General features: G+C 33.2%; 1 protein-coding gene across 1 annotated transcript in view; it reads right to left on the minus strand.

Moving 5' to 3' along the window:
* Positions 1 to 15,276, minus strand: part of LOC129220314 (T-box transcription factor TBX20-like) — a 73,742-nt gene that overhangs the window by 33,242 nt on the left and 25,224 nt on the right. Inside the window, exons 2-4 of the mRNA XM_054854713.1 lie at positions 6,410 to 6,551; positions 4,925 to 4,934; positions 36 to 267 (exon numbers count right to left, since the gene is read on the minus strand). Of these exons, the coding sequence (XP_054710688.1) occupies positions 36 to 267; positions 4,925 to 4,934; positions 6,410 to 6,551 (384 nt within the window). The remainder of the gene's footprint in view (positions 1 to 35; positions 268 to 4,924; positions 4,935 to 6,409; positions 6,552 to 15,276) is intronic.

The raw sequence follows: 15,276 nt of genomic DNA on the forward strand, positions 1-15,276 counted from the left end.
CGACATTTAAAAAAAAAATGCATGAAATATCTCACCTTCCCGTCTTGGTGATGATCATTTCGGTCCCCAGCTCGTTGAATTTCTCCCAGAGGTCCTTATTTTCCAGGACACAATCCACCCTGAGGAGATCTTGACAACTGCAGCGACCCTTCAAGGACTCGGCGTATGGATTGTTGGCGGCGCCGCCTCCCGATCCTTCTCCAGACGAGCGCCGCTTGGAAGATCCCGACACGCTGCCCCTCTTGAGCCGGGGAGACTTGCTAGAGGCTCCGTCGGTGTGCGTGTTATCGTCGGCAGCGTCATCGCTTACCTGGGAAGAAAGGGTTGGACGTGTCAATTGGGTTTAGGCTCGATTAGAGCCCATTTAAAAGGATAGGCTGACTTATCCGACATTTTGGTTCCAAGACAGAATTGGATTCAACCTCGGTTCTAGTATTTATAAATAAGTTATAATATTTGCTGGTTGCTAAGTCGTAAAACAATTGATGATAAGTTGAGTATAATGTCACTTAAGGTGAATCTCGAAAGATAACTTAGCTCATAAATTCAACAAAAATGTATCGGGAAATGTCTACCGGAATGAACCTTATTTTCACACCTTATTTGTTCTTAATTTGTACTAATTAAATGGTCTTCATCTACAGAATAAAATAATCTAACAGCAATCAGGCAACACATCTAAAGCTTGGACACCGTTTTCTCCAATGAGTTTTTTTCTATAGATGCTATTTTTATCGTCCGACAATTTTAGAACCAAAATGTCGGATAAGTCAGCTCCCCTTTGGAGCCTTAGACTCGATGACTAGGTTTGGTAGAGTGGCGTGGAGAAAATACGCACGCTAGCAAGGCAGAGAGAGAGTGAATAGCGTGATGGTGGAGGGTTGTAATAGGTAAAACGAATGAATAAATATTTAAGATTTGTCACACAAACCCAACGATGACTCAAAAAGAGAAACGGATTTAAGGAGGAAAATTTGTTATGTATTTAAAGTTGTTGTTGGAAATAATTGAGATAGCAATGTTTTTTGTGTGACAGAGGACTGATGCATATATGTGTGTGCGCGTAGATATGTATGCTGTATGCATGTATGCATTATTTTCACTTGCATATTTTGCTTTGCATAAAATTCTTTTTCTATTTCTGGTGTTGAGGAGTTGATTTCTAAAGATAAGTTTTCTCTTTTATCATTGTTATTATTACTTTTATTATTATTATCGTTTCTATTGTTATTGTTATTGTAGTTGTTATACTCATAATTATTATTTTTTTATATTATTATTAAATTATTATTTTAATGTTATTTTTATAATAACTAATATTATTGTTGTTAAATATTATCATTTTGAAAAAATATTAAAGCGGTGAAGGGAAATGTAGTCCTAAAGGGTTCTTGATAGTAATACAGGACTTGTTTATACCGTTTTTAATTCGACCGTTTATACGTTTTTGTTTCGACTGTATGAAAAAAGAGTATACATGAAAAAACGTATAATAGGTATACGTTAATGTGCATTAGAATCTGTAGGGACCAATGTATAAAATGTGTAATTGATAAAAACGTATAAAAGTGAAACGTATAAACGGTGTTTCACTGTATTAACAAAACTAGAAAATCGCTTGTCAAGTTATAACGGGTGAAAAGGCTTCTACACTTGAACGAAGCAATTACCTGTTCGGTAATATTTTGATAGTTGAAATTTTAACCCTAGATCCAGTGGATTAACCTTAAACTCCAGTAGATAGCGTTAATTGTTGATTCCTTTTTTGTTTCTTCATTCTCCTAAAATTACAGTTTTACTTGTAAAGCAGTTACGTTTCCGGATCGAGTTCAGTCTTGTCAAAATAAAGCATTTCGCTGCATTATTTTATTAGAAAAAACTGTGAATAAATAAATAATTAAAGAATAGGCAGAAGAGAGATAACGTCTAAAAATGTTTTAAAGAATTTATCAGTTAATTCAACAGTTTAGATGAATCTGACCTATGTCGAGGTGACGTCAAAGTACTGTGTTGTTGCTCTGATGAAGTACCAAAAAAAAAAAAAAAAGAAAGAAAGAAAGAAAGGAGTAAATAAAAATTAGAACAAAATTGAAAGTAAGAAGGTTCAATCTAATTCATTAAGTGCATAGTTTCCTATGATAACATTGACACTCATATTCTCTGGTATGAATTATTTTCAGGATAAGATGAAATTGACGAAACGAAACTTTTTCTTCGGGTAGAAACAGGTAAAGATAGAAACCACACATTTAGGAGTGTGAAAACTTCCAGTCTTGAGAAAATGTTATATATTTGACGAAATATGAAGATATTTAAAACTAACAGAAGTAATAAAATATATTCAAAATCCCTTAGAAGTTTTGGTAATATTGACAAAACAATGCATCTTACAAGGCTCAATTGTGTAATTCAAAATGCAGTAATCTCTGAATATGACAAAGTAAAATAAATTCCGAAATGTTCCTGGAACATAATGGGCAGCTAGTGTGTCTAATCTCTGCCAGTAATATATCTGGCAAAAACCATGGTAGTTTCCCGCAGAAAAAACAGTAATCTTCCTGAAATTAACCTGGAATCTTTCAGAAGTATTCAGAAGCCTTCCAAATCAAAGCCAGTCATGCTTCTGAAATAACTGAGGAAACTTCAGTAAAAACTTATACGTACATAGTAACAACTTGGCACATTCCTGAATTACCAGCAAAGCTCCAAAGCAAATAATGGTCAAATATATGGTCGAAGCTAATATGGATTTGCAAGCAGTTCTTTCAAAGCTACAATATCCGGAGACTGCATTTCGCCCTTGATTGGGGCTCAGTCAATCCTGAGGGGCCATAACTAAGCTGAAGGAGAAGCAACTAATAAAGTAGAAGAAGGTATTATTACACTGGTAGCTAAAAATGATTTTCACGAAAGTGTAAAATCGGCTTTCATGGAACTTATTGTGATTCAGAAAACGCTTCCACAAAAAAAAACTTGATTTTCACAGGAAACTTTCGTAAACCCTTGAAATCCCGGAACGTTACCCGGAAGTGATCACTAGTCAGTGACATTTCGTTTTTTTTTTTTTTTTTTTTTTTTTTTTTTTTTTTTGAAGTGTTGACTTGCTTTATTGAAAAATAGAAAATAATCAAAGAACGTTCCAATTTATTTCCAATCTAAATTATCACGAGGCTCTTACGGAAAATATTAATTAACATGGTATAATATAATTCTAATCCATTTCCAGATTGCAAAATGTTGCTGCAGATATGAAATATTAAACTGACTAAAAGATTAGAACAAGTTTGAAAGTAAGAAGATTCAAACTAAATCCCTAATTAGTTTCTGGTGGCAATAATGGCAAGTATATTAACCAGCATGAATTATTTTCAGGAAGCGATAAAAAATGGTAAAATATAGTTGTTGATTTGCTTATTAAGAAACTATGAAAGATTAACACGCAGATACAGAATGTTGACATTCCAATTAAAAAAAAAAGTTGCATGGAGGAAGGTATAAAGGAATTGAAGATGAAAACATGTTACAAAGTAAGAAAATTCTTGCCAAATCGATGAAGAGTTTCTGATGGTAATGTTGACAGCTATATTTGCTAACATGAAGTGCAGAGATAAAATTCGTCCTAAATTGAGGTGAGAAATTCAAATTGAAATAACTGGAGAATTTGAAGAGGTAATATTGACAAGTTCAACAGCACGGTTGAATCTAAATGCCTCTTAAACAGTGGTGAAACATTTGCCCGAATGAAGTAAAAATGAATTGATTGAGAGAGATAAGGAAGTAAAATGAACTGCAGTTTCAAATACCAGCTAACTTCTATACTGACAGGTTCAACGACCTCGGCGAGTTTAGTTATTTTCTGGATGAAAATGAAATTATCTTCTGAAAGCAGGTACAAATACAATAAGAACACAGAAGCTTAAAAAAAAAGAAAGAAAGAAATAGAAAAGAAAAGAAAAAAAGAAAAACCACACAGAATCCCGCATTCTTTTGAATTTTGACGTCTTGAATTCAAACTATTGCTTTTCGTACACACGAATTGCGATAGGACCCTACTCGTTGGGTTTCTTGTTTCTGCAAATGGGTTGAAATGTAAATGGCAAAGACATTTGCACCCGTCATATTATGACTGGGCGATTTTCTAAAATAGGTAATACGAGGCATTATTCATTGAAAAAAAAGGTAATTAGTTTGCTGTCGTAAAGATAACGATTTTATGGTCGATTACACTTTCATAAACATTATTTACAGCGTATAATGTCATGTATTTTTATTTCTTACTAGTGATACCTGCACGACATTGCCCGTAGTATAAAACTTAAAGGTCATTTGATTTGCCTGTATATTTACAAATAATGGATGATGAATTTCTCGCCAATTTGTTGTGTTAATTTGCTTGCCCACGTTATGGTAACTTGCTCGTCCACGTTATGGTAATTTGCTCGTCCATGTTATGGTAATTTACTTGTTCATGTTATGATAATTTCCTCTGTAGAATGTTCTTAAAATTGGAATAGAAAAAGAATAAAATCGAATTTTCGAAAAATCGCTTCGAGGTGCTTACCCCTATGCTACGAACTAATTCTATTTTTCATGATTTTCTAAATTTCATGAAAGTCGGTCGAACGGTCTAGGCTCTATGCGCATAACAGACATCCAGACAGAGATCCAGAGATCCAGAGACACAGACTTTCAGCTTTATTATTCGTTAAGATTGATTAAAATCAATTTTAATCGATGGGTATTCCAACTCCAATAAACTATAGGGGGCGCTGTGGCCACTGTCTAATGGCGGATGAAAAAGGTAAAACAAACAAATGCCGTAACTTAAAACTTGCTTTGACGCTTAGTGAATGACAGTAATTTTTCATCGTGTTTGGGGGAAGCTTTCTTTTATATTCTTCTGAAATTATACTACGCCACAAACTGTCTGAAGCCTGTAATTTACTCCCGAAAAATCACGTGGAATGGAATGTTTTACCTTTTTCTTTAGTATTATTAATCTCGCAAGGTAGCGTATTCAAGCTATGAAGTTGCGAATTAGTAATCTGGGAATTTTGTATTTCTTGATGAATCTTTGGTCTTTAAGTTCATTTATATGTGTATGTTACGTCGTTACGTCATATACAAAGCCTTGATTATTTAGTGAAGTATAAAAATCGTCTGCGAGACTCCGCAGAACAACTCAACTCAGATTAAGAACCCAGCGTTGTTTTGTTTTAGCTCCTTCTTCGCCGAGGGGCCTCCGTGGCGCTTGTGTCTTCTAAGCCAGAGGTGTGGGTTCGATTCCCACCTCGCCCTGGGTGCTCTTCATTCTCATGTATTGTAATGTCCTGAGAATAAAATTTGGAAAAACGTTGTGGATTATTGGAGGTATAAAGCTTCTCCGCTGAGAGTAGCTAAAGATCTCAATGTGTGCTATCAAATCAAATCAAATCAAAATTCTTCGCCGACTTGCTTAGAAAATGGTTTGTGTTTGGTAGAGCCCCGACATGGAGCATTGCTATCTTCTTACAATAGAGAACTGGTCTTTAAATTTTGAACAGCTATATTGGTTAGCTGACAATGATTATTGGAATCATTTTGTATATGTTTTAATGGATTTTTATAAAGTCAAATAAGTTTTCATTGGAACCAAAAAACAGTCCGCTTAGAATATCGCCGAATCATTAGTCACGTCAGCCGCAGGTAAACTGAACCTGATTTTTCATTGGAACTATAGGCAAAGAAAGTTATAATCATGACGGGAAAAGATAGTTTAGTGACTCGTCAAAGTAAAGAACAATTAGTGACTCTAAACCGCCAAAGAGGTGCTTATAAAGGACAAATTACAAGAATAACAACATTCCATGAGCATGAGGATGGAAAGAAAAAGGATTCCTTGGAATATCAACTGAAATTGGATAATCTGCACAAGTTTGTTTCGAATAGGTACGATTTAAAATTAAAAGATTTTGAAGTAGTTTTTGACGAATCGGACTTAGAAAAGGACTCAGCTGTTTTCACAGAAATTGAAGAACTCGCGAAAAACATAGAGGTAAGACTCAGAAAATTCTTACTTTCTAATGCTCATTGTAATCTAATAGAAAATAATTATTACTAGTAATCTAATTGATTTCAAATGTATCAAGCAGAGGCTTATTCTTTAAATGATTGGCTCAAACATTTAATCAGCACCAGCTCTGATTGATGATCCATTTGTACATCAGTTTTCGTTTCTTTTGTATAATTGATTTAGGAATATAGCGGTCACGCTTTACAAGAAAAACATCCGATTGCGATTCAAATCATAGTTTTTTTCCCCCGTATTGCCAACTTCCATAACTGTATACTCACAATTCTTGGGACAATAATGTGACAGTCCTGAAAAAACCCTGAAAGTACACTTTTAAACTTTCAATCTTGATATTACCTCTTCCATATCAGGCTCATCGTCTTCTTCGGGGACACTGGATGCAGGTGTGGATCTATCCCTCTTTTGTCCCCCTGACGCGACTCTGTCCCAAGAAGGGGACGGTCTGCCGCTGCTCTCCGAATCTGAAGGAAGAGGAGATCTTGCGGGCCACGATAACAGGTCGGCTGAAAATATAAAAGCAATTTATTTAAAAAAAAAAAAAAAAACGCTTTCCAGGTGTTATTTTATGATTACATGAGCAAAGTGTTTAAATGGGAAACATTATTTATTCATGGTGTTTTCAAAATACATTTTCTTGTTTTTGACTCAATTTCATTTGTTACACGTTCTGTGCTAACATTTTAGTTTACAAATTTGTTACTTTGTATTACATTCACAAATAAAAATTGTTTTAGAGTTTTTACCTATGCTCTGACAATAAAGAGAATAAAACGAAGCAAAAATAAAGCCAGAACGAATCCAACCAGCTAAGAAACAGTTTCATCTTGAAAACAAAGTTTTTGTGATCCTTGTAGGGGAGGTATGGTTTTCATCTGTTTTTAAAAAAAAATGTATTAAGTAGTTTGTGTGACAAAAAGGCAGCGTAAAATTCAGAATATTTGAACAGTATCGGGAGAACAATTTTCAGAGTCCAGCACAAAATGGCGTCGGAAACGGGATATCGTATGAAACGGGCAGCGTAAAATCGAGAGTTCTGCTGTATATTGCTTTGATATCATATATAGCTGTATATTGCTTTGATATCATATATAGCTGTATATTGCTTTGATATCACTTTTTTTTCATAATATTAGGATTTTAATGTCTCAAACACCATGACAAAAAATATACAAATTATTTTTATTCGATGACTCACAAAATGAACTTAGAGAACATACTTGTCGCATTATGACCTTACCGGGTTTAAGGAGAGTCCCCCCTTCTCTCTCTCTCTCTCTCTCTCTCTCTGTGTGTAGGTAGTGGGTACGAGTCTACTGCATTTTATTTACTAACGCGAAAATTCTAATGACTACGAAAAAAAAAGAGCGATTATGGAAAACATGCTGTATAGATAAACGGTAAAATTCTAGTGACCAATAAAAACTTAGACAACAAAGGTTATTATTCATATTTACGCTGCATTTTCTAAAACATTTGTGATTTAGTTGCGTTGTTTTTTCATTTTGTTCATACTTTTACACCTAGCATTTTTAGTCTTTTTTATTTAAACTTTGGTAACGTTCATTTTGACGCGTTTCTTGCTCTTTCACTACAATATTTTCTACCAATGAGGTCGTTTCCAAAATTTTAAAAGTATTTTTTTCTGAAAGAGCATGCTGAAAAACATAGGATCTGACCATTTTTTAAATAATTTGTTTAAGTTTAATATTTAAAAAAAAAAAAACACTTAAATCGGTCGCTTTCATTGTTTATGCTTCTGCCGGTGACATCACAAATGATGAAATGCACATTCAGTGCTGATATTCACAGAAAAAAAATATTTAATTCGCATCTTTACTCACATGTATTGGCAACGATATGGTTGATAGCAATAGTAGAGCGCAATTTTAATTCGCTTCTTGATTATCATAACGTGGAAACGCGATAGAAAGATGCGCCAAAGAGCATTATTTGTGAGGTCATCAAGACCACGCCTTGCTTGAAAAGTCGGACATTTTAAAAAATTAATTAAAAAATAACTGTTGGGAAAATGAAAGTATTTTGTGGATCCATTTTTTTGTTTTTCTTATTCCATCAATTTCAGTGACAAAAAGAACTACTTTTGACTGAAGGAAACAACCCCATTACCAATACTCACATAATAAGTAAATTAAGAAATAACAACGTTTAATTTCATATTGCATCATATACGTGTTTCGGGCTATACGTGTTGGAAGAAAAAAATTCTTGAGTTTTTGAAGGAGAAATACATGTTCAAAATCTATCCGAACTGAGTGATAAGAAGAAACATTTCAGAATGAAAACGAAAATTTGAGAAGTGAGGAAAGAGTCAACAAAAATCTTTCCTTCCTAAGTTTATGCCTGTAAATGTACATACCAGAGTATTATCATAACTTTTATGATAATTTTAATCTACCATTCTAGACCGGAGGAAATCTCAATTACTTCCAAAACAGGAGACATCAAAAGTTTTGTCCTTCTGAAAATTTACAATTCAAAGTACCCCAGACGCTTCTCATTCGCTGATAAACATCAGAAATAATAACTTAATGACAACGGGAGAGCTCAACGAATTTCAGTTCATGCCTTCTTCTTCCCTCCCCCTCCCGCCTTCCCCCAACAACTCTTTTCATTCACTATCAGCAATTAGCTATGGATAGCTTTTTCCAACATCATCTTTTGTCATTTCGCTCGTTTACTGCTGCCAGTGGTATAAAAAGAAAGCAGATGATAAAAGTAGAATTTGCATTTTTATTAGAATCCATTTTTTAGTTACATTATCGGCTGTGTGCGATTCCACGTAAAATTTGTGTTGTAAATGCATACTTCAATGAAAATCATGAATAATTCAACGTAATTCTATTCGTGAATATTTATCTTTGTAATGTGTCATACATTAAGGCATGATATCTAAAATTTGCTGATTTTCTTAACACTAGTAAGAAATGGCTACAAGAATTATTTGTATCTTAATTTTGTTCTGTAACAAATATCTGCTGCTGAAATTAATTTTCGAAAAAAAAAATTGACTGATGTGTCATCGGTATATCAATAAAATAAGCAGAATGTTTGATCATGTGATGCCATTTTTGCAACAAAAATAGGTTTTAATAGTGAGAGGAGGAAATAAAAAGAGCAGCTGATTAAAAAAGGAAAAAAAGACAGGTTGCATATTTTTTATATTCTAGGTTTTAATTAAACATTCAGCTTCAAAATCAATTTTCAATAATACTTTGTGTTTTTCTTATCGTATTTTCATTCAAAAAAATCATGTTCCTGTAGTTCAAACTCTTTTATGTATAGCTTATTCTTTGCATATTTTAACACTGTTATACTTTTTTTTCTAAATTTCAACTTTTCTTTTTTTATATTTCCAGTGCTTCTATCAAAACAATTTAAATCTTATTGCCTATACATTTTTTCAAACCATGATTTTTAAAAACTTTTCCTGGACTGAAACCTATTTCTATAAATCAGAAGTCGCGTGAGATAGTTCGTATGTATCTTTAAATACTACATTTTTCTGTCCTCCTTGGTTAGTTTCTGCAAAAATTGATCCAAACATCAATCATCCTCTAGATAAAAATATTGAAGTTGTTCCAATACAAAGTTCAAACTGCATGCAAGCTTTGTTAATTATAAGCTGTATCAAAAGGCGGAAACTTGAGGAAAGCAACAAAAATTTCAGAATTACCTCTCCAAAATGTGGTGGTGATTCACTGGTACACTACATCATGCAGTACTCTTCCCCAACTACAGGTTTTACGTGTTCCCTCAAAAGCAACCCTTTGTTAAATGTCTCAAAAAAAATCACTTCATAACAAAACAGTATTATTGAACAAGCAATATGCTAAAAGCCACCCATTTCCTCTTCTAAAATTTCAGAATTACGCCTCAATGGTGCGGTAATTCACCAGCACACTACCTCCCCCCCCCCCCCCCCCATCATGCAGTACTCTTCACTAACTACTGGTTTTACGTGTTCACTCAAAAGCAACCACTTGTTAAAAGTCTCTAAAATTCACTTCATAACAAAACAATATTATTGAACAAGCAACATGTCAAAAGCCTCCCATTTCCTCTCCCAAATAGCCACCACGTAAGAAGTTCCACCCCTTTTCCTCCGCAAGAAGACCCTTAAAACTATATAAAGGACAGGAGGATGTGTCTTCCTCGGCTGCCAATATATCCACCTTTTCCTCTGAGAAGAGCTTATTTCATAGTCTGTTAACTTCAAAAGTTATCACTCGTGTTCTTACAAAAGAGGTCATAAATGCATCAAGTGGAGAAAACGTGCCACCAACCCATAATTTGAATCTAAAATTTCCCATACTTTTTCAATGATAACTTTGGCACGAATGAAGAGACAATGGAACTAACTAAAATCACAGATTACTGGTGAGTCCAAAGTGTGATTTGCATTTTCAAAGGAAGTCAAGATTGTAAAGGCGGAGATTGCTGGTTGAATTTGGCTTCGCATTGGTGCTCAAGTGTCTGGTGCTCGATTCTTAGTCGCGCTTTTCTAAACAGTGATGATTGTTGGTGTCACTAGACACGGAGCAAAATAGATTGTTGGTACGTGCTTATCGGCTTGGCACAATATCAAGAACCTTACGATGGGAATTTCGCAGAGATCAGAATCATGCTGAGATAAAAATGTATTCTGACTCTATTAATATCATTAACAAGTTGAACCATACCACCTTGCTTTTGGCAACAAGTTTTTTTAGCGAGTAATTTCATAGCAAGCTAGGACAAGGACATCATCTGTGTTGTAGAGATCGTGAAAGTCTGATAAAGAAATCATTATGATAAATTTATGATACGTTGCAGCGTCATTAGCATGATTTCAAAGCATTCGGTTGCTTTCAGTTGCTGAGATTTGATGAGCTGATTTAGTTTGCGCAAATTGTAGGAATTTGCTTGCAGTTGTATTTGATCTAATCTGTTGTGATCAATCTCATTCATTTCAGCTCTTTTGTGGGAGGAATAGATACAAAACATTTTGCAAATTTTTGGAACTTCAATCTCTAAGTTTTAACTAGTATACAGTTTTAAAAAATCTGATTTGTTGTTTTTAAATGTTGTTAATGTTATCTGTGCAAAAATCACTTAAATTACAATAAACTTACATAATTAAAATTATAAATTTATTTATTTATTTACTTATTAATTGTTTGAAGTTTCATTTCTTTATTAACCTTTTTAGTGGAAATTTAGTGTGATTTTCAGTTTCGGTAGAACCAAACTGAATAACGATTAAAATCAGAAACTAATATTTATTCTATTTTATAACTACATATTCTTGCATTTTACAAACGCATATAGGGAATAATAAGAGCTGTTTGACAACTTAGAAACTAGTTTTCACAATGCACTCATTGTAAAGTAGTTTCTGAACATATTAAAACAATTTTCAATGTACAGTAATTTTCTTCCAACTGCGTAAGATTAAAAAAAAAAAAAAAAAAAAAAAAGCTGTTTTGTTTCAGAAAATCATATGAAATAAAAGCAAAGTTTGGCGATATCTTTTTCGGGAATTTATACAAAAAGGCTTCATTCCAAGGTGGTTAGTTTCAATTATTTTAAGTTTTCCTACGTAATTCCTTTACGTGATTCGTAAAAGAAAAAACTGAAATTTGTGCAAACCTATCAAAAAAAGGAGAAAATAAGAAAGAAAATAAAAACAAAAGCAGAAAAAAAATGAGGAGAAGGAAAAAAAAAGCATTTTTTGACTTATGTGCTGAAAAAAAAAGTGTTTATGTACTCTCAAAATGTGAAACCATTGCTTCAAGTCAATGCCTGCGGAATCCACTGCTTTTCAACTAGAGATTTCACCTAATTCATGTTAAATTTCATGTTGTTAAGATATGTCAATAAATCGTTTCTGAAATGTAAGAAATACGTAACGGCAGAAATAAATAATATTTTCACCCCAATAGAAAACTCTTAGGAAAAAAAGTGTTAATCAATATTTTTAATTATTTCAAGATGAAATGCCTCTAAATCTACGTTTTTCAACCTTTGTACTCACAACCCAGTATTCAATCATAATTTTTATTGTGCCCCCCCCCCCCCCCCCCCCCCGTCTTGCCCCTCTCATAAAATAACAAAATAAATAATACAATGTATTTTGGACATTCATTTGGTAAAGCTACGTTGCGACCTCAACTAAAAATATGCACTTAAACGGAAGATTTTTTTTTTTTTTAAATTTTAGATAATAGATTCCCGCCGATTTTATTCAATGGCATTGTAGTTATATAACTATTTCAGTTACTAATATTTTTTAAGCAACTATTTAGCTAACTAATTTAACTTACATCCATTCACAAAATCTCAATTTCGACAAATATGAGTCATGAAGCAGTTATAATGTTACGTTTTATGATAACTTTACGTTGCACAAAATTGTATTTTGATTTTAGCTCAACTTTAAGGCTCGCGTGTAAATAAGAAAAAGAATCCCACTAACGAAGCATCGAAATTTTACCCGTGAAACTAGCATTGGTAGAAATAAGATCAAGATGTAACGTAGATTGGTATTCATACGGTGCCTTTAAAAATAAAAAGTACACTGATACAACCTTCTTTCTACTTTTTTTTAAATTATTATTATTGTCATAAGTATGTTATATCAGTGTTAAAATGTGTTTTACATTTCCTTCTTACAGAATATATTTTCTTTGTCATTCTTTTAGTAAAGTATTCAATTTTTCAGCGTCATTTTCTTTATTATGCTTGCGCCCCACTTTTACGTAAATAGCACCCCAACTCCCAATGGGAAGAGCCTGATTGCTGAATAGGCCAACTAGGCTGTGGCCTAGGGATCCCGATTTTTAACAGTCCCCAAATGACTAAAGCGTTTAATCACTGTTCAATTATTTGAGAACTAGAAAGAAAATTGAAGTTTTTCCATTTATTTGCCCCTCCCCCTTTTTTGTGTGTGTGTGTGGACTTAAGGTGTGAGATGCTTTACCCCCTCCCCCCCCCCCCAACAAATATTTCGAGGGAGTGGTTAAGAGCATTAAAGCTCACCTGAAATCGGAAGTTCTTGTTTTCAGTTATTGTTTCTGTTTATAAGGCTTGGCTACAGGGGGCCCGAAAAATGTTTGGCCTTGGGTCCCACAATATCTGAATCGGTGCCTGCCAAGGAGTGTCGTGCAATACAGGTTAAGAACCGCTGCTCTGAAGAGAAAATAGAAAATGGTCTCTTGCGCTATAAAACCCACTACACATAAAAAACAGTCTTTTAAATTTGCAGCCCATTGAATTAAAACACTGAATATGTTGGCTAAACATAAGACTTAACAGTAGAATAAAAACTATACAATTTTTCTAGATCGCGTGCTTGATGAACATAAATTTCTACAATGTTCTCTACTTTAGCGTGAAAAAAATTGTAATTTCTAAAAAAGAGCGTTCAATAACCACTTCTCAGTTTCTTATGTTTTCTTTAATGGGAATTCTTTTGTAAATTTGTGGCTAACACGCATGTGAAGTACATCCGTTTCATTCGCATCTCTTCTAATAAAATTTCTGCCATAACTGAATTACCGTTCATTTAGAATAGAATCCACATTGGAATAACTTTAGCTAGTTTCTGAAATGAAAAGAAATGTAACACGTATAAAGTAAGGTTAGAAAAAGGGGGGCACGAATATTTTTTTTATTTTTTATTTATTTATTTTTTTTATTCATTTTTTTTTTTTTAATTTAATTTTTTTTTATATTTATTTATTTATTTATTTTTTCATTTCTCATTTTTCAAAAAAAATATTATCATTTTTTTCACAGCAAAAGTGTCTTCATGAGTAAATAATATATTTTTTTTGTGTCATGGAATTTCTTGAGATATTCTTTTTTAATATTTCTTTATTTTGTTTTCAAAAATTTCTTCAGTTGCCCACATGTGAACAAGCCTGTCGCACATATGAACAAGATTAAAACAAAACAGGACTGTTCTCATATTTCAAAGAATAACCCTTTAAAATATGCACTTATGCACCAATTAAATTGAAGAGTTTGTAATCTATTCTGTGTCAGTTTAAATTGCGTAGTAGTGCATCAATACGAAAATATTTTTTCCCAAAAATATAAACCTTGCTCACTGCCAAATTTTAAAGCTCCGTAGCATGTTCTATCACTTGATAGACAAGAAAAAAAAAAACTTATAAGAATACATAGCACAAATTCCTATAGTTGTTCTAAAACTCTAAATTCCGGAAAAACTATTTATCAACAAAAAATAAAATAAATTATTTATTTAAAAAGTAATCAACAATAAATTTGTGAATTGATTATGGAAAAGAAGCAATTATAAATGTTAAGACTTTTTTAAATGTTAACTTATAATATCCTTCACTAATATTCATAATATAAGGAAAATATAGGAACTGTTCAAATGTGCCCCAGATGTTATGCTCCCAAGCGCCCCATCCTCTACATTCGGACAAAATTGCAAAAGTAAAGACATCAATTCAATTTTAAAAAATTTAAACGTTTTGAAAAATTTACCTAAATATTCTTACAAGTGGCTTGCAATGTAATAAAAGTGATGAAATTACATACAGCAGCTAATAAAACAAAGAAATTGTCACCATACAAACACAAACTGGTCCATTGCTCTAAAACGGTTGCTATGAGAAGTAGGACTTTTTAAAGATATTTTGCTTCATCATATACACTGCTATAACCAGAGGTTCCAGACGAGTGAATATATTCCCCCTAAGGTGAAAGCATGGGGCCAAAGGGTGCAATACTAGCCAGGAAGTAGAGCAGGGGTGCGAAAACAGTAGACAATCGTAGACAGGGGTGCCAAAACAGCAAGCAATCGCAAAATGACTTGCTGGCGCATGCGCTTCCGGCATACATTCACCATTCAACCACTTCAATATGGCGGACGAATGACAGATTGCATCTATGCGTGGCTTCTATATGTTTCACATTGAATGAAGTACACTATTGGATTAAATCTCAACTTTTCTAGGATAATTCTTTAAAATAACAAGTAAGTACAGCTTTTGATCACTTTGTAGCTTTTAGGGGTTTCAAACATAGTTAAAAGTATGTTTAATGCTTTTCAGTTACCGTTAGTTGTTGATTTTCAGTTTATCGTTACTGTCGTGAAATTTCCATCATTCGAAACGCTACTAAATATATATATCATTATTTTCTTGTGTACTCGATAAGCAACATTTAAT

This window comes from Uloborus diversus, chromosome 4, assembly GCF_026930045.1.
Source record: "Uloborus diversus isolate 005 chromosome 4, Udiv.v.3.1, whole genome shotgun sequence".
Taxonomy (NCBI): Eukaryota; Metazoa; Arthropoda; class Arachnida; order Araneae; family Uloboridae; genus Uloborus; species Uloborus diversus.